The sequence below is a fragment of the Sapajus apella genome, unplaced genomic scaffold (genome assembly GCF_009761245.1).
Source record: "Sapajus apella isolate SASKATOON/1434 unplaced genomic scaffold, GSC_monkey_1.0 scaffold141, whole genome shotgun sequence".
Classification (NCBI taxonomy): Eukaryota; Metazoa; Chordata; class Mammalia; order Primates; family Cebidae; genus Sapajus; species Sapajus apella.
Genome location: NW_022437081.1, coordinates 249,184 through 267,912, shown reverse-complemented (window position 1 = coordinate 267,912; position 18,729 = coordinate 249,184). Strand labels below are relative to the sequence as shown.

Sequence of the window (18,729 nt, the reverse complement as noted above, 5' to 3'; positions counted from 1 at the left end):
CAGCCAAGGTCACCGATAGAGATATTTAGGGCAGCTGTAACCTAACTTACCACAAGAAAAGTAACCCTTACAAACTGTATGTGAATTGACTATTTATAAATCAAAAATAGTTGAATGATTAAGATTCTCTAGAGTGGTAGCTATTTAAAGGGACTAGCAGTGAATTTTTCCAAAGAGCAAAAAGAATCCTTGTACATTATGAATTTTTACAAGCTAGGCTCCTTCACACAGCAGTGACAGAACTTGCTGCTGGGAGGCTCCACTTGCTGTGTCCCCCTGACTTGGTTCTGAGCCACTGCACTGATCAGTTTTAGGCACATACATCCCGCAGCCTATCTATCTGGACATTCCCCTAAGGAGCAGTGCAGTCCAATTCAAATCTTTCTAGCTTGTTAGGAAATCCTTCACAATGAATGAATGAAAAACCTTTCTGACCTCCAGAAAGCCAATGTATGTTGCTTTCCTCTCCTTGACAAAACTTTTTATCTTTTATTAAAGGAAATTAAATCAGCCTGGTAATATTCGCCATTCGTAAGCCCAAGTTAGAGGTCTATCCCGGACGTTGGGATCTTCTAGGTAGTTATACAAACTAGATGATTAACAGATTTGAGTATTTTCCCAGATGTCGCAAGTTAAAGCCAAGGAGTCTAAATTTAGCAGGGCCATCATTTCTCTTGTTGAAAGATAAACTATTTTCCTTTTTCCATCTGCTCTCCATAAGTTTGGGGAAAACTTGCTCTGTAACAACCCAGAAAATTTGCATAAATCAATTCCAAAAGTATTTTTCAACCAACTTACTTTCTTCTTCAATTTAGCATTCTGTCATCTTTGTCATCACAAACTGTTCCCACATTGGTAAACTCACCAGTGAGATGGAATGACATGAAAAATAAGAAGCCCTGCTTTTCCAATCAACTCTGTCTCCTGAGGAGACAAATGACTTTTCTCTTGGTCTTTGCCCTGAATATTTGGGCAAGTTAAAACTTCTCAACTTCAAGAATTTTCTCCTCACAATTAAAATGGACTCCAATTCTGATAACAAAGACAAGGTTTACTTGCTCTCTTAGGAAACAGAACACTGTGACAGCTGAATCACCTTAAACTGTAAATAGCTTTGTAAAATGATATTTACAGCTAGCACACTTATAAAGGAGGTTGTTACAATTATGAAGTATACACTAAAAATACATTATATCATTATTAGAATGAAACTGTTTGCCTTCTTGTACCTCCTCTAAAAACTTCCTTTTTGCTTATATTTTCTGACCCTGACAAAATTTTTTCCCTGATACTCTGATAGCAATTTGGTCTGACTTCACTTTTTTTGTGCTTTTCTCACTTGACTCAAGGTACTAATATACTTCAACGCTCAAAGGACGTATTTTACTGTTCTGTATTTTAAATGTACTAGTGTAGCTTTAAAATAACTTTTTAAAGAATACCCAGGCTGGGTGCAGTGGCTCACACCTGTAATCCTAACACTTGGGAGGCTGAGGAGTGAAGATCACTTGAGTCCAGGAGTTTAAGATCAGCCTGGGCAACATAGTGAGACCCCTCTGTCTACAAAAAATTAACATACAGATTAGCCAACGATAGTGGCATGTGTTTGTAGTCCCAAGTGGCAATTGCTTGAGCCCAGGAGTTTGAGGCTGCAGTGAACTATGATCACGCCACTACACACCAGCCTGGGTGACGGAACAAGACCCTATCTTTAAATAATAATAATAACCAGTTCTCTTGGATTCTGTTTTGTAAAAGTTGCTTCTGCAAGGGCTTTTCTTAGTGTCTTGAACTTGCCAAAATGTGCAAAGTCCATTTGATCTGATAAAATCAGTTCTCTCCCTGAGAACTCTGAATGCTATCATTCTGTGATTCGATCTACCAATTTTCCTCCATATGCTTCAGGAGATACTACCAGCCAAGACAACATAAAACAAATCTATCTTACTTGAGTCTTCTGCTTTTTAACAAAGTTCTTAAGGAATTGACCTCTCCCAATATATTGCAGAAAGGTATTTAACAGTCTGTGGCCTGCTGCACTGATCTTCAGCAGACAGTTAAAGACTTGCATGATCACATCATTTAACAAAATTGGATAAAAAAATGATTCACAGTTTGATTCCACTGACATATAGTTTACCATTTTGTGTTACTGATCTCTTTAGAGTAATACCTAGTATGAGGTTTCTAGGCATAAAAACAATCATAACGATTTGGAAAATTTGCAAAACACATTTATGTTTTCAATTCTTACCCCAGGGAATTAGGATAAAATCGTGAAGCAGCATACTTCTCAAAGTTTACTGGAAAACATGATAAGATCAAAAGAAATCTGACCTTCACCAGTGGACAGTAACACGTAGAAACCAATAATTTTAGAAGCTTTTCTCCTCCCTCCAAAAGTCAATTGCACTGCTACTGAAGCAGAAACATTTTAGAACTTACTAAACTTGGTCATATGTAAATGTGACAAGTTTCCTTTCCCAGTCTCAGACTACTTCAACTGCAGCTAGCAACTAATACTTACTATCAGAAGAAAAAAAAAAACTGCTATTGTGAAAATCACACATTCAGTTGGTTACATTTTGGGTCATTTTATGGACAAATACACAAAATAATAAAAAATTTTGGTCTTGGAAAAAACATACATGGACAGGAATGAGACTAAGCCACATAAGCATTGCAGAAAGTATTGCACATATGAGATAGCCGAATGGCCATGTATTACTTTCTGAAGATTACACAGCATCTCTTTCCCCAGGACTAATTTTTTTAGGAAAAATTCTTCAATGAGAACACATGGACACATGAGGGGAATAACACACACTGGGGTCTGTGGAGGAGGCTGGGAGAAGGGAGAACGTCAGGAAGAATAGCTAATGGAGGCTGGGCTTAACACCTAGGTGAGGGGATGATCTATGCAGCAAACCACCAGGGCACATGTTTACCTCTGCAACAAACCTGCACATCTTGCACATGTACCCCAGAACTAAATAAAAGTTGATGAAAAAAGTAAATTATTTCAAAAAAATTGTTATGAGCTACTTTTTATCTGGTAAAAGTACCATGCATTCATTGTCTAACATCCCAACAAAATACAAAGTCAGTTTGTCTGTTCACCAAACCCTCACTTTCACACTTCCAAAGTAACTATTGATAGGACTCTGTCATAAACATTATTAAATTGGTCGCAGCAAACAGAATCAATAAGATGGAGAGACATTTACCAATGTAACCACTAAGTGTGTGATATAGCACATTAAACATATCCAGGACCTGTTTTCTAAAATTAAAAGTTTTTTTTTTTTTTTTTTTTTTTTTTTGAGACAGGATCTTGCTCTGTGGCCCAGGCTGGAGTGCAGTGGGGTGATCATAGCTCACTGCAGTCTTGTACTCCTGGGCTCAAGTGATCTTCTCACCTGAGCCTCCTGAGTAGCTGAGATTGCAGGCATGTGCCACTATGCCAGGCTAATATTTTTTAAAATATTTTTTGTAGATACATGTTTCCCAGGTTGGTCTCAAATTCCTAGGCTCAAGAGGTCCTCCCACCTCAGCCTCCCAAAGTGCTGGGATTACAGGTGTGAGCCACCATGTCTTGCCTAAAGTAATTTTTAAGTCACTCTGAATTCCAAGCCTCAATTATTCCACTTCCTGCCTTTCAGTTATACAACTCTCTCCTGTACTTTTTCGGAAGGAGCCCTGGAAATAATCTAGTCTAATCCCTTCATTTAACAGATGAGGAAACTGACACCATAAAAGGTTAAGTGAATTGGCCGGGGTCATGTGTGTAATTAGTAACAGATTCAGGCTAAGAACACGGATCTCTTGCCTTCCAGTACAGCACTCTTGACAGAGCTACTGAACAGACAATGACACAGTTTGCCATATTACATGACAGTGGATGGTGTAATCTAGACAGGATGTACTATGTCTACTTTTAAAAATCTGATTTTATAAAAGTACCTAGAAATAGCCTAAATCTACCTCTAACATACAACTCAAAGGCATCACTATGAAATGCAGTTTACAATGTCTATATACCTGTGTAAGCTATTAAGAAAAGTGGAGAGATTTGCTCTACATATTGTCAAATCCTCCTTCAGGAAATAAAACAGAAGGGGTCTCCACTTTTCAATGTCATGGCTATATTAAAGGCTAGATATTCTCCCTGTCATCGTATTGTCCACTGTCTAGTTATGTGTGCTGTCTTTGGCAAAGACAAAAATTCCAAGAGGGACTGGCCCTTCTGATTAAGCTGCAGTGCCTCCAGGCAACTTCAGGCCAATTTAAATCAAACCATCTTGGTCTAGAGTTCAGGGTAATCAAACACTAAAGGTCATACTCCAGCTCCCAGCCCCACTTCCTTCTGCAACTTCTCATCATTATAATAGCATTTTAAAGCATGCTCTGTCATGTCCTCACCCTTAAGTGACACCCTTAATGGAATGCTTTCAGTTCACTTCCTCTCCTCCCCCAGGCCTTCAGCTCTCCTAGCTCTGTATCTCTTCTTCCTTTGGTTAACTGATGTTCTAAGATCTGGCATCAGGAATGGGGAGATACACTCAGAGGGTAGAAGAGACAGTGCAGGGCTTCTGTGGGAAATAAGTTTATACCAACACGTGGAACAGATCCTAGAGATCTCAGAATGGCGGGCTGGGGAATTTAGACTTGACCTCATAGGCATGGAGAGACTGAAGGCTGTTGGGGAGGGTGATATGATAAAATCAACATTTTTAGAAACTTAGCAGTTGATGTGAGTGGAGATGGGAATTTAGGAGGCACCTGGGAGTCCAGTTAGAAGGTTGGTACAGTGGTCAAAGCATAAAAACATGAGACCTAGATTAAAGTGATGGCAGCAGAAATTGAGTCAAAGGAACACATGTAAGAGAAATTTCAAAGGGATGGCAGATAGGCCAGAGAAGATGGAATGCAAAACAAACAAACAAACAAACAAACAAACAGAAACAAAGCTGAATAATGACAGAGGAGGCCTGACTGTGTGTTGATACCAGGATAGATGGTGGAGATGTGTGGAGATGTCCTGCAGTCAGTTGAGATGCCTGAGTGAGAAGATGAAGACGGTGAAGCATCAGTGTGCGCTGGAATATTTGGAACCATGAATGAAGCAGGATACACTCAGCAAGGGAAAGACTTTGGAAGACAGAGAAAGAATTATCAGAGAGGGGATGGAGCAACAGATTAAAGGAAGTGATAAGTTTCTGGAAGGGAGAGGTAGTTAGTTTCAAATGTAGTCAAGGACGAACAGTATAAATATTAGTAACTTTGCTCAAGTAGCTCAACAGTAAATCTTAGGACCTTAATACATCATATTTACTCTTCTTAATAGTACCATTTTTCAGTTGCACAAACAGAAGTGTTTCAAGTCTTTTGTTCAATTGCATTCAAATCCTGCGTTTGGCTCCTGGTACGAAGTTCACCGAACTATCTGAGCTACAGGGCAGGATATAGATAATGAACGAGCAGCTGGCATTAAAGAGTAGTATAACCAGGGGAAAATGGCTTAAGATATAGAATTCTACTTTTTCTATAAACATCTGGCACATCAAAAGTCTTCATGCAATGTTTCTCTGGTTAAGACCCCACTGACTGACATCTCTATTTCTTCTCTAAAATCCACTCTTCTACCCTAGGCCATCTTTCCTTCTAACCCAGGAGGAAGAAAAAACAATGATCTGGCTATGACAGGGGTGTGGCTTGAGGAGAATGGGAGAAGTGGTTGAAATGAGGACCACACCAGCAGATAAAGCTCAGGCTGATACACAAAACTCTGCAAAGGCATAATGGTAATCCAGGCCTTTTAAAAAACCATGTCTACCTTCACCAGAGGATGTGGATTAGAAAAGACAAATGACTACTGTGGAGTACACTGAATATCTTTCTTTTCGCCATAAGAAAAGCATTTATCAGGAGACTGGTAAAGTGAAGAAGGCATATCAGTTTCTAGTGGCTATTATTAATAGATAGCCAACGACTACCCTGCTGCTTTTACAAACCTACTACTATTCCTATAGGGCCTACTCAGCCTACTCTCCCAGCTCACATCCTCCAGTCCTCAACTATCTCATACTCCATCAACTGAGAGTCTCAACAACTCTACATCTATCACTAGTAGGGGCATAACTGTGGGATATCAAAGGCCAAAATGTTATATAAACAAATGCACCACAATATTCACCTAGCAATAGTCAGAGAAATATTAAAAATAATAGCACTAGCAGTAATAATTTTCATTCATTGAATGCTTGCTACAATACCAAGCACTATTACATTAAAAGCAGCTATAAATAACAGCATGATAATTATGTTTAAAAGATGACGGCTCTAGGACATGCATCATAATGAGAAAATACCAATTAGAAGTTATCAAAAAGAATGTCTGTCACAGTTGATAGGAAAAGTGAAGCGGTTAATGACTGAATAGACTGGAATAGAGACAGACTTGGGTTACTATTGGCTGTGTAATTAACCTCTCTGGGGCCTGGTTCCCTTACCTATAAAATGAGGATAATAATAGTACCTAGTAATACCAGTACACAGACTGACTAGGAAGAGAAACTAAATAAACATTTTACATTCATTGGCACATTGCCCTGTACATGAGCATTACTCAATAAATGTCAGCTGCTATTATTTGAAAACCATTTTGAGATTGTTCATTATTACAAGGAAGCAGATATATGTCAAATTATATCTGAAATACAGGGATATGCTATATAAGCTAGATAACACCTTTGACTATAAGATGGGATTTACGAGGATCCAAAACTAGGGCTATAAAATGGTCCTACCTCTTACAGACATTATTCATCAGCATATCTATAAATCCACCCAGCCTCAGAATTAGACATTGGTGCTTATTCCTTAAATGGGAGCCACTATAGTTACCAAAAAAATAACAATCAATCACTCCTGTAACCTCCACTAGGAGGATTAAGTTTTGAGAAAGTTAACGACTGTCAGAAATAAGAATCCTAGGAACCCTCCAGTCCTCTCCTTCCTTTTAATGCTATTGATGACTTGCCATGATATAAGACAAGGGTTCTGCTGGGCAACATCAAGAAAGCCTTCAAAAATAGCAGTGATACAAATTCCCTTTGTTAAGTTTTACACTATGCCAAACTAGAGAATTTATTCTTTATCCTGCACTTCCTAAAGAAAACTGTTCCTGAGAATTCTTGGGAAAAGTAGCTATGTAAATCTAACAAGGGACATGTTACATATTTCTAATAACACTGAAAGCATGAAACATTTAGTGCTACTGTTGAGCATATATTATAAACAGAATTCTGAATTACTGCAGTTACATTCGTTCACATACATATTCCACTATACTTAGCCCAGGAAAAGACTTCTAACCCAACCAGTTGGATCACCAACTGCATCCAAAAGACTAAGCAACCAAACTGGCTTTCAATACAAACAAGAATGGGATGCTTTCATATTTTGCCCCACGGGCAAGGGTTATCAAGCCATCAACTCTAAACTGTATGATAACCTTTCATGCACAAATGAGTCCTTTATGGGAGGGATGTTCATTTTAAACAGAACTTCTAGAGAAAGGATCATCCTTCAGAAACAATTCCTAGGATATGAACATCATAAAATATCTTAAGAAGAAATATAGATAAACACTGCTGTCTAACAGAAACATAGTAAAAGTCAAACATGGGATTTTAAATTTTCAAGTCACCACATTAAAAAAAATAAAAAGAAACAAGTTAGGTTAATAATTTACTTAATATATCCAAAATATTATATTTTACACTGTCTGTTGCAGCACCCACTGACAGACTAAACACCTTTCAAGTGCTCAATAACCATACGCGGCTAAGTGGATGCTGCACTGAACCGTGTAAATGTAGCCAATCTATGAATAGGAATAATTGACATATGTGAAGAGCCACGCCTACCTCCACCGTCACCTCAGCCCCTCACCCTCTCTGCTGGAGCCCTTATTGCGTCCCCACCCCTCATGGAACCATAGTCCACACCAAGTTGTGAGGAAGAAGGGGGAAGGAATACGTTTTCAACAAATCAAGTTGGAAACTCAAACCCATTTCCCATTAGAAACAATGATAAACACAATAGGTCTATGGCTAAGTGACATTAAGGATTAAAAAGGCTTTCCTGGGGAGGAAGGTCTGGGAACCTAATCACTACTTCCAACGTTGTATCCAGGAGATACTGTGTTCCAAGCTCCCAATACACAGTTACAAAGGGACTGCCTGGGTCTCTCATTTGCACTCTTTTGGTAAAAGAGAACTAGGAGGAGGCCATGTTTACAAAGAGTTTTTCATTTAAGGACTTAAATGAAACGTGCAGTTTCCTTTTTTTCACTGCCCTTCTCACTCCCATAAGGAGGGTCCTTCAATCCTGCCCTTCCCTAGAAAACATATTTCTTCCTGAGATGTGGAACCGCTCCCATATTTTTTCATTCTGTGAAACTGAGAACCCTGTGTTCTAAATCATAATTACCTTCCCAAAGCAAAGGCAAACTGAAAAGGAAAATATCTGCCCTTTCCTTTCCTGTGCCCACCCCCACCCCAATCCCAACTGTAGGCCAAAAGCTCTCAAGTAGCAAGCACTATTACAAAACGAGGCAATTTCAACTACAACCTCTGGGTTTCCCTAGCCTTTTATTCTCCTTTCCCTTTAGCTCACTTAAAAGGTAATTATAACCAAACAAGCATACAGAAAAGCTTTGTCCTATTTCTCTTCGATTCCACCTATGAGCTCTGCATCCCAGAAGAAATGTACAAACTCTAGCTTGCAGGTTTCAAAGCTTTTCTGTGGTCTGGTCTTAACTAGTTATAGTCTTGAGACACATCAGATTCTCAGTCCTGTACATCCTCCTCCCTCGCCTCCAGGTATTTGGTTAAGATTCATTTGGTTAAATGTTATTTGCTCTTGACGTTTCCCATATCCTAAGCCACCTCCTCTAGTCAGCTTTTTCCAGTGACTATCCTCAAGACCTTCAATGACAAGGACCATGTCTTTTATTATTCTGGTCCCTCCTTAGGCCAGGTCTTTCTGGTTTCACCTTAGGCCCCTATAACAGAGCCTGGTGCAGAGGGGATGCTCAAGAAGTATATGGTAAATGAATGCCTAGACTGCTGTAATGTCGATCCACTGTTAGACTTGTCTTTTGGTAATGCCATTTTGATGATATCACTACAACTGATCTAATAAAAGTCAGATCAGTAATTACATGCCGGGGAGAGATGGATTGCAAAAAGATGCAAGAGGCATTTTCCTGGTTGATGGAAATGTTATATATCTTGGCCTGGGATGATGGTTACAATGAATGTATAAATATAAAAATGCATCATATCATTAGAATTCATGTATTTTACTGTATATAAATTATACTTTGATAAAAAAGGAAAAAAGGGAAATATATACACTTATCTTGTAAAAAATACATTAAGATCCTACCATATTATAAACTTGAACTTATATAAAAATGCTAGGGGCAATAAACATTAAATACAGCAAATTGTTAATAGTGATTACTCTCTGGGGAAGAGTACTGGGAATGAGGTAAGCTTAGACATGAGGGGAATAAGTAGCTTTGACACTTAAATATTGCTTGAAATCTTTTTTCCATTTGTTGAGTACCTATTAAAATCTAAACACTCCCTTGGGTACTAGGGATACAAATACCTAGAAGTTCAAATATTTGCCCTTAAAAAGCTCACATTAGGGAAGTCAACATAAATACTAATAGTCACCATATAAAATGCTAAATGCTATATAGTTAAGGTGTGGACAACATGTTAAAGGATCGCAGAGGGAGTTGTTATACTGCTTGGAGTAGGGAAAAGGCAGAGGGACAAGATGACTTTTGAGAACATAGAATAAAGACCTGAGGTATGTCAGGCCAACCAATATGTCCCAGGCAGAGGGAACAACATTTACAAATGGCACAGAAGAAAGTGCCATAGTATGTTGGAGAGGAGGACCTATTTTCTCATTGTGGCTGAAGCCTCAGGTCCGTGAGAAGAGAAGAGACGGCAGAGACATGATTAGATGGGGCCAGATCATGAAGGGCCTTGGAGGCCAGGCCAAGAAATTTACTTTTATTGGGAAATGTAATGGAGTGCCACTGAAAGATTTTTTCATAGGGGAAGACTTTATTTTACTTAAAGAATGATCAATCTGAGGGCAATGCAGGGAAGGAATCAATGGAGAGCAGAACTGGAAGTACGGAGAACAATTGAGTGGCTGCTTGCAAGTGAGAAATGATGAAGGTTGAAACATGGAGCAATTAAGAATGAATGGATACAAGAGAGGTTGAGGATGCAGAACACACAGGCCTGCCTCCACAATTTTGTCAGTCATCTTCCCTAGTCATCTTCCACCTGATCCCTAGTCTCAAGGTTGTATTGCCCAGAGATCTAGTCTTCTACCATTAACTCTCCCCTTTTCTTCTTTCAAAATAATTATTGCTGCATGCCTCAAATGGCCAGTAAAGCAAGGTGGATAAGAAAGCAAGATCATGGGAGAAGCAATCCATCGTACAAGTCAATGCACTGTCTGCATGGCATTTTGAATTTTAAAAGCATCTTTCATTGTCTAAGATTGCTCTCACAGGCCATGTTGCTACCATTTCACCGTTAAGCTTTTCCATAGCTTCTTAACCACAATGAAAGGCTCCCCTAAAAGTCACTCCTTTTGCAAATAAGGCCTATAAAATATATTCATGGGCATATGAAAAAGTTACGTCTTAGTTAAAATTCCAAAAAATGCCTCTAACACATATCATTTTAAAAGCTTAAATTTACTTCCTAAATCTGTAAGATGAAATGTTGCTATTTTCTGATACACGTTGGCAAAGGCATGCAAACACCAGTAAGTAAAACTAGCTACAGGATGTGAAAAGGCAACACTCAAGGGAAAATTTTAGTTTTTCAAATGTATGTTTTCAAATTACAGATTTAGGATATTTCTTTGAAACATTATCTTTTCCTATTTATAAAAAACTTCTGGCCAGTATTTTATACATGTGTTTCAACTATTTCTAGAAAAGTGACTCCATTTTATGTTTAGAAAAATAATTTCCTTCAACAAAAAATAAATAATTTTAACAAAGTAGCTTCTAACAGAAAACTATTTTGAATACTTTTGTTAGTATATACCCTACTCTAATGGTTTACTTTCTTCCATAGTGATAGTAGTACAAGCCTACGTCTTCTATTCACTGAATAAAAGGAAATAATGATTCATAGCAAAACAAAACATACAAGACAGCAGAACCGCAGCCAAGACTAATAAGAACTATTATACAAAAAAAAAAAAAAAAAAAATTCCAAAACATAACACTTTAAAAAACCACAGGTTAGTTTTATAAGGATACGTTAGACATTTTAAAATGTTAAACAGGGTTTCATGCTAGCTGTGTACGCTGAAGATACCACGGCATAAAGGTAGGGTAAACACTAGTAACACTGTGCATAAAACTTGTCTAGAAAGCAACATAACAGATGTAGCACACAATGCTTGCATTTCATATACTTTTTATATGGTACTCAAGTCAAACTTTATTCCATCCATGCAAACCTGGACTGCAAGTAACAGATATGGCTAATTTTAAAAGAACACACAGCTATATAGTAAGGGATATGCGGTAAAAAGTTCCAAAGTCTGGTGAAATACTATATTCACATATTCAACAGTATACATTAGTGAAAAATTCCAGTCACAGTAACTTTTCACAAGATTTATAGTCAGAGCTTGTAAGTGGATATACTGGGAAGAGTTACATGCCTATTAAGAAAAAATCTTCCAACCAAATGCACAACTCATGCCTGTTATAAACACCAACAGGACCAAACCTTCCAGTAGAAAATAAAGTTCATTTTACAATGTTTAGACTTGGAGACAACCAAGACCCAGAAGTAAGCAGTTACTGTGAGAAAGGAGAAACAATGGCCTTTAACCTTAGAGAAAAAAAAAATATATATATATACTCACATTCTGCAAAAGAATAAGCTACCAATAAAATCCTAGCCAACATCACTTTGCTGAAAAGACCTCAGGCTCCTAATGAGAGTGAAGTTTTTAAGTAGTAACTAAGATGCCTGCTGACAATCAAAGAGAGACCTATTTGATAATCAGTGTGACAGAAAAGAGACATTTATGGCTCCCAGCTATTAGCAAGTGAAAGACTAGACTAAATTTTAAGAAAAAAAAAAATCACCAGATGTTCTAAAATTTCAGACTTCCAAGCTGGTTAGATCCTAAAAGCAAAAGAACAAATAGTTACCACATGCTGAGAGGGTTGGAGGCAGGCTGGCAGGAGAGTGATTGAAAAGAGACTCAGAAAAAGAGAATGCTACCAAAATATGGCATATTATTAATAATTCAGGTATAGAGAACAAAATGACAAGAACATCATTAAGATCATTAACCTTTTCCTAGGACATGTAGTTATCATCTAAGAGTACAATGAAAAACTTTGGAAGATAGACTAAGAAGATAACCAATGACTAATAGTTAAACATATTACAAAACATATCTTCCCATATATCTGACCTACATATTGAAAAAAAAAAACATCAAACTCAACTTGGAAACTTGCTTTTTGCTTTAGGAAAAAAAAAATGTAGTATATAAAATGACAGGATAAAAAGAGCTATCTGATGAAATTTCCAGTAAAAACAAAATCCAACTTTTCCCGTCTGTTCTATAGAACTATCTGGAGCCCTTAAAATAGCATGGATGAATTACACAGCCATTAAAATTTTTAAGTATGAAGACTATGTGGCGACCTGGAATAATTCATGGCACAAAAATAGGTGGAAAAAGCGGAATACAAAGTAATATGTGCACTGTAATTACAATGCTAGGCTAAAAGATGTAATGATGGTTAAGAATGAGGTTTATTTCCTTTCCCAAGTTTCTGTAAATACTGTTTCAATAAGTTTTATAGATGGAAAACTATCTTTAAACGATACTTCTTGGCATATGGAAACATGATAAATAAGTTGTTCCTTTTTTTTTTTTTTCCTGAGACATAGTTTCACTTTGTTGCCCAGGCTGGAGTGCAGCAGAGTCTCAGTTCACGGCAACCTCCACCTCCCAGGTTCAAGCAATTCTAGTGCCTCAGCCTCCCACGTAGGTGAGATTACAGGCGCTCGTCACCACGCCTGGCTGACTTTTTTTTTAAGTAGAGACGGGGTTTCGCCATGTTGCATAGGCTGGTTTCGAACTCTCCAGCTCAAGCAATCCGCCCACCTCGGCTTCCCAAAGTAATAGGATTACAGCACCGCACCCGGCCAATAAGGCAGACTGATTTGTAGTTTTTTATTACTTCGAATTAAGGAGCATGTCTTCAAATCCATACTACAAATGGTGGATTCTTATCTGTATTAGCAGTCAAAGGGTATAGACATTCAGACGTAGGATGTTTAAACATCTGCTTTTCTATGTGGAAAAAAAATAATCACATCCTTTTGGGAAAACAGACATTTAAAAAAAGCTTACAGCATTTTGAAATATGTCTACTCAATTTTTCTAAATGGCTAAAATAACAAACTGAAAACAAAGCATCGAAACCAAAGCAGTTTTAAGGGGAACCTACTAATTAAACTGTTAACCGGAGTTACAAAATTAGTTTCTCTTTGGTTTCTTTCTGCCTGAAGGAACACTCTCTTTGGCCGACTATTCAGCTTGCTAGGTTCCAGTCATTAAAACACCTCACTCTACAGAAACGGATCACAACACATCAGACTGCGTCTCCCTAGCACCATTAAGATTATTCTGAGGAAAACAGAAAAAGCCTAACAAAAGACGTCAAGGATTGTAGAAATATTTTTAAATTTTCAATATGCAAGCAGGACTCCTATGCAGGTTGATTTAACAGTTTAAATTCTATTTTATCTGGCCACTGCAGGCAAAGCAGCAGTTCTTTATCTGTTCACCATAGGAACATAAATTACCCCACAGAGGCTGTCCTCCCTACTTTTCTCCTGTAGGTCAGAATCAAATCATCGAACTTGACTATTATAAATGCTCACATTTGAGTCCTCCTCTTCCTTTCTTTCTTGCCCCTGGATAAATTCCTACGTGGCTAGCACAAACCTAATTTATGATATAAATAGGTAGAGCGGGTCCCCAAAAAGCTCTGCCCCTGTGGGTTCGCACTCGGCACGTCCCCCTACGTGTCGTTGCTTCGCTGGAATTTCCAATGAAACAGTAACAGTAGCTAAGGTAACTGAGAGCGGGGCTGAACCTGGCCAATTCCGGAGCAGAAACGCAGTGACTTGCTCCGGGTCTGGGGGTGGGGAGGCTGGCGGCGCGGACAGATTTCCGATTGGGCGGGGGTGGTGAGAGGCCATCGAGTGCAAAGACGGTTGTCTGGTCTTTGAAGGCCGGCGGCTGGCTCTGCCACGCTCTCAGCAGGAAGGGGAGGGGAGCGGGAGGAAGAGGGAGAGAAGGAGAAGCTGCGAAGAGCTCGAGGAGGGGCAGGAAGGAGGGGCCGGAGGAGGAGCCCAGGCTCCGGGAAAGCCCGCGCGCCCAGCCCGCAGGACCTCGGGGCGGAGTCGCAGGCTCCGCCCGGACCCCGGGCAGCGGCCGCCACCACAGCCTGGCGCAGTGCGCCTCGAAGGGGCGGGCCCGCCTCGCAGCCTCCCTCCGGGTTTCGGGCCCTCCTTCCCCGCTCCTCCCTCCCCTCCCTCCTTTCCATCTCAGCAGCGCCCTCAGTCTCCCTCTCGCAGGCTCATACAAAAGCAAAATGTCCGCCATGTTCCTAGGCGGCTGCGGTTGTAGCGCCACGAGCTCGGCCCTCCTGCGGTTTCTCCCCGGGGCTGCTCGTCGCCAGTCCCCTCTCCCCGACCCCAGGCGCGACAGCTACTCCGAAGCCGCCGACGGCACCACTCCGCCCGCCCTCTGCGCCCCCCCGCCGCCCGCCCCGCCGGGCGACGCAGGACCGTCTCAGGCGGGGGCAGGGGTGTAAGCAGCCCCCGCCGACTTGCTCCCGCTTCCCGCCTGTCCCCCCACCCGTGCCCCTTTACCTTGATACAGTACGGGGGTTCATCGTAGGTGACCAGCATGTACCTGTCTCCACGGCTGGCCGGGTCCCGGGCGCGCAGCTGCGGGGCGAGGGATGACGGAGGGGGTCGCGTAGGAAAGGAGGGGGGAGGGCGATACAAACGTTACAGAAGCACCTCAATCCACACCCCGAAATCCCTCGGGAGCTTTCCCATTTCTCCCCTCCCCTCCCTTTACCTTCAAGAATAACTCCACAGCGCCTTTGGCAATGTCTAAATAGGAGGTGCCCAGGTCAGTGCGCTGGTTCATAGAGGCGGACGTGTCTACGAGGAACAGCAGGATGGGCATCTTCCCCCGCACCCCTGCCTCCGCTTCCCACTCTCCTGGCCCTCTTGCTTCACTGCCACGTACGGCCACCCGAACCCTCAACTCTCGCAGAGTCAGGGGGCAAGGAGCAAGAGGAAGAGGGGGAGACGGGACGGGACGGATGGGACCGCTCCTGGCCTCCTCTTTCTGCAGCCCCACCTCCTCTCCCTCCAAGGGAACTTGAAAGTGTGAGCGTGTGTAGCCCTCGGGGCCCTCCCCCTTCCTCTCTTCTGCTGCCACCACTACTGCCGCCGCCGCCGCTGCCAGGACTACTGCCTAAGCATCCGTCCGCGCTCACTAGAGCGCTGGCCCCAGACTGAGCGCCGTCTCTGTTCACTGACAACTTCTGTCTGCTCACCTACCATCGGTACCATGTGACCAGAATCCATGCCATTGGCTGCCAATTATGTGTTATTTGCATATTCATTAGATGACAGGACTGGGGGAGGGACTTGGGCGAACGCTGGGAGTTGAAGTTTGAACCCAGGCAGAGAGTAAGGGGAAGTATTAAGGACCCTCGCTAGGATTTTCCTTTAAAATACTTGGAAACAGTTCGAATAATTAGTTCGGGTGGTTTAGATGGATTTTTCTATCGCTCTACAAACAGGATCATTCGAAAGGAAGAGTGAATTTGAGCAACAGTTGTACAGAACTACAGAAGCAGATGCTTGGACAGTCTGCACAGAAAACGCTTTGCTAACTGCAATCGATCAATCCTGCCAGTGGAGAAGACGAAAATATTTCAGAAGCAGCAAACTTCTTTCCTGGCAGGACATACTCGCATTCCTTTAGATCCCTCCCACTTCTTGATCAGTATTTGTGAGTCCGTTGCTGGCCTTGCATTCCACATATATCTACTTAGAAAGGAAGCTAAAGTTTAAACTCAGTTACCTAAACTGGCCTTTTGTATGCACAGACTTCTTCAGTTTCACTAACCCCTTTGAAACATTGGCCTGCCTGTGATAATTCCACCACTGTTCTCTCTGCGCAGCCTTTACACTTGGGAGGTTTGCAAACCTAGATTCTGATTCAACTCGCACATTGATTGATTGATTGATTCATTCATTCCTGTATTTATTTTTATAAATAAATAAAGAGGATCTCACTTGATGACCTAGGCTGGAGTACGGTGGCCCCATCATAGCTGCCTGCAGTGTCCAGCTCCTGCGCTCAAGCAATCCTCCCACCTCAGCCTCCTAAGTAGCTGGGACTACAGGGGTATGCTCTTAACTCACGTTTATTGAGCATCTGTGAAGTGCCAGGCACCCATGGTAGCCTTGTTTAATCTTTCAATTAATTATGGCAGATGGCATTATATTCAATTTTCGTAGAGGAAACTGCAGCTCCCTGAGGCTAGGGTAACAACGATGGATGCTCTCAGGTCTGGCTCTGTGAAGAGACTCAATAAGTGGCCAACCACACTTGATTGACTACTTCATATGACACAATTTTTAAATTTGGACATGTGTATTCCTGGCAATTACTATGCACAATGTGGAATCCGGATCTTCAATGAGTTTGCAATTTCATTGAGGAGAGACGATGACATATACATGTATAATATTTTACATATTCTGGCTGGGTGCAGTGGCTCATGCCTGTAATTCCAGCATGTTGAGAGGCTGAGGTGGGTGGATCATTTGAGTTCAGGAGTTTGAGACCAGCCTGGCCAGCATGGTGAAACCCTGTTTCATCTAGACTAAAAATACAAAAATTAGCCAGGCACCTGTAGTCCCAGCTAATTGGGAGGCTGAAGCAGAAGAATCACTTGAACCCAAGAGGCAGAGGTTGTAGGGAGATGAGATCACACCACTACACTCCAACCTAGGCGACAGAGCAAGATTCTGTCTCAAAAAAAAAAAAAGGTATTTTACATATTCTATGTACACATTATATCTGTGTGTGTATATATATAATTTCTGTGAATTATATGTTTATATATGATATATACACATTCAATAATATTCTCAGAGAAATAAGATTTTAAAAGAAGTCACATGGCAGTATGTGAATCAGGGACAAACATGGATGCAAATTAAAAAGGGCTATGGAAACAATGGTCTAGTGGTCTAGAAATTTAGGGGATTTTATGAACAAGGCACAAAGGAGGAAGAGAGGGAATATGGATTGGAAGGAATGGTATGAACAAAGATTCAGCCAAAGATAGTACTATGTATGGTATATTTAAAACCATTCTGGTGGAATGTAGGAAATTAATGAAGAATTAAGGATGAAAAAGATACTAGAAATCTCCATTTCCATTCTGATACAAATATCAATGTAGAAGGGCAATGCCTACATGGGCTAGGGTACAAAAAGTACAGGACTGTTGGGGGCAGTGTGTTAGTTTTCTACTTCTGTGACAAATTTAGCAGCTTAAAACAACACAGGCATTTACTATCTCACAGTTTCTATGAGTCAGGGGTCTGGGTTTAACTGGGTTCTCTACTTAATCTCATACGGCTGTAGTCAAATTGTCACCCAGGCTGTTTTTATCTGGAGATTCAACTGGAAAAGAATTGGCTTCCAGTCTCATTCAGATTTCTGGCAGAATTCACTTCCTTGGGGCAGTATGCTGGTGACCAGAAGCCACCTTCAGGTCCACCTGCTCTGCAGGTCTCTGCCACATGACTTTCTCCACTGGCTGTTCACAACATAGCTGCTTCTTCAGGGCCAGCAGAGAAATCTCTCACTCCAAGATAGAACCTTATATAAAATAGATAATCTCAAGAGTGGTATCCATCACTTTGCCATGTTGTATTGACTAGAAGCAAGTCACAGGTCCCACCCACACTCAAGGAAAGGATATTATACAGGATGTAACACCAAGGGGTGGAGAACATGGGACCACATTACAATCCTCCCTAACATTAGATAGGGATGGGATTTTAAGATGGGGATGGGATTATTACCTGGAAACAAACTGCCTAGTTCACAGTTTTTGTGAGACGGAGTCTTGCTCTGTCACCCAAACTGCAACATAGTGGCGTGATCTCAGCTCACTGCAACCTCTGCCTCCCAGGTTCAAGCAATTCTGCTGCCTCAGCCTCCTGAGTAGCTGGGGCCATAGGCATGCGCCACCATGTTAGGCTAATTTTTGAATTTTGAGTAGAAACAGAGTTTCACCATGTTGGCCAGGCTGGTCTCGAGTTCCTGACCTCAAGTGATCTGCCCACTTCAGCCTCCCAAATTGCTGGGATTACAGGTGTGAGTCGCCATGCCCAGCCTGTTAAAGTCAATTCTGAGTAATACTATATAAGCTTTCAGCCTACCAAATAAATGCATTGGGTTGACTGGTTGCTTAAACTATCCTTTGGTTAAAGAATTACAAGATTTCCTATTAGGAGTTTA

General features: G+C 41.0%; 1 protein-coding gene across 8 annotated transcripts in view; it reads right to left on the bottom strand.

Moving 5' to 3' along the window:
* The window catches only part of INTS6L (integrator complex subunit 6 like), a 60,914-nt gene extending 45,162 nt beyond the window's left edge, over window positions 1-15,752 (bottom strand). For 2 of the 8 annotated variants that reach the window (XM_032264064.1, XM_032264065.1), the window contains exons 1-2: window positions 15,250-15,734; window positions 15,036-15,113 (exon numbers count right to left, since the gene is read on the bottom strand). In XM_032264064.1, coding sequence (XP_032119955.1) covers window positions 15,036-15,113; window positions 15,250-15,360 — 189 coding nt within the window. In that variant the 5' untranslated portion in view covers window positions 15,361-15,734. Of the gene's footprint in view, window positions 1-15,035; window positions 15,114-15,249 lie in introns of all 8 variants that reach the window. The other 6 variants (XM_032264060.1, XM_032264062.1, XM_032264061.1 and 3 more) reach the window with 4 other exon arrangements.
* Between the last annotated feature and the right edge of the window lie 2,977 nt (window positions 15,753-18,729).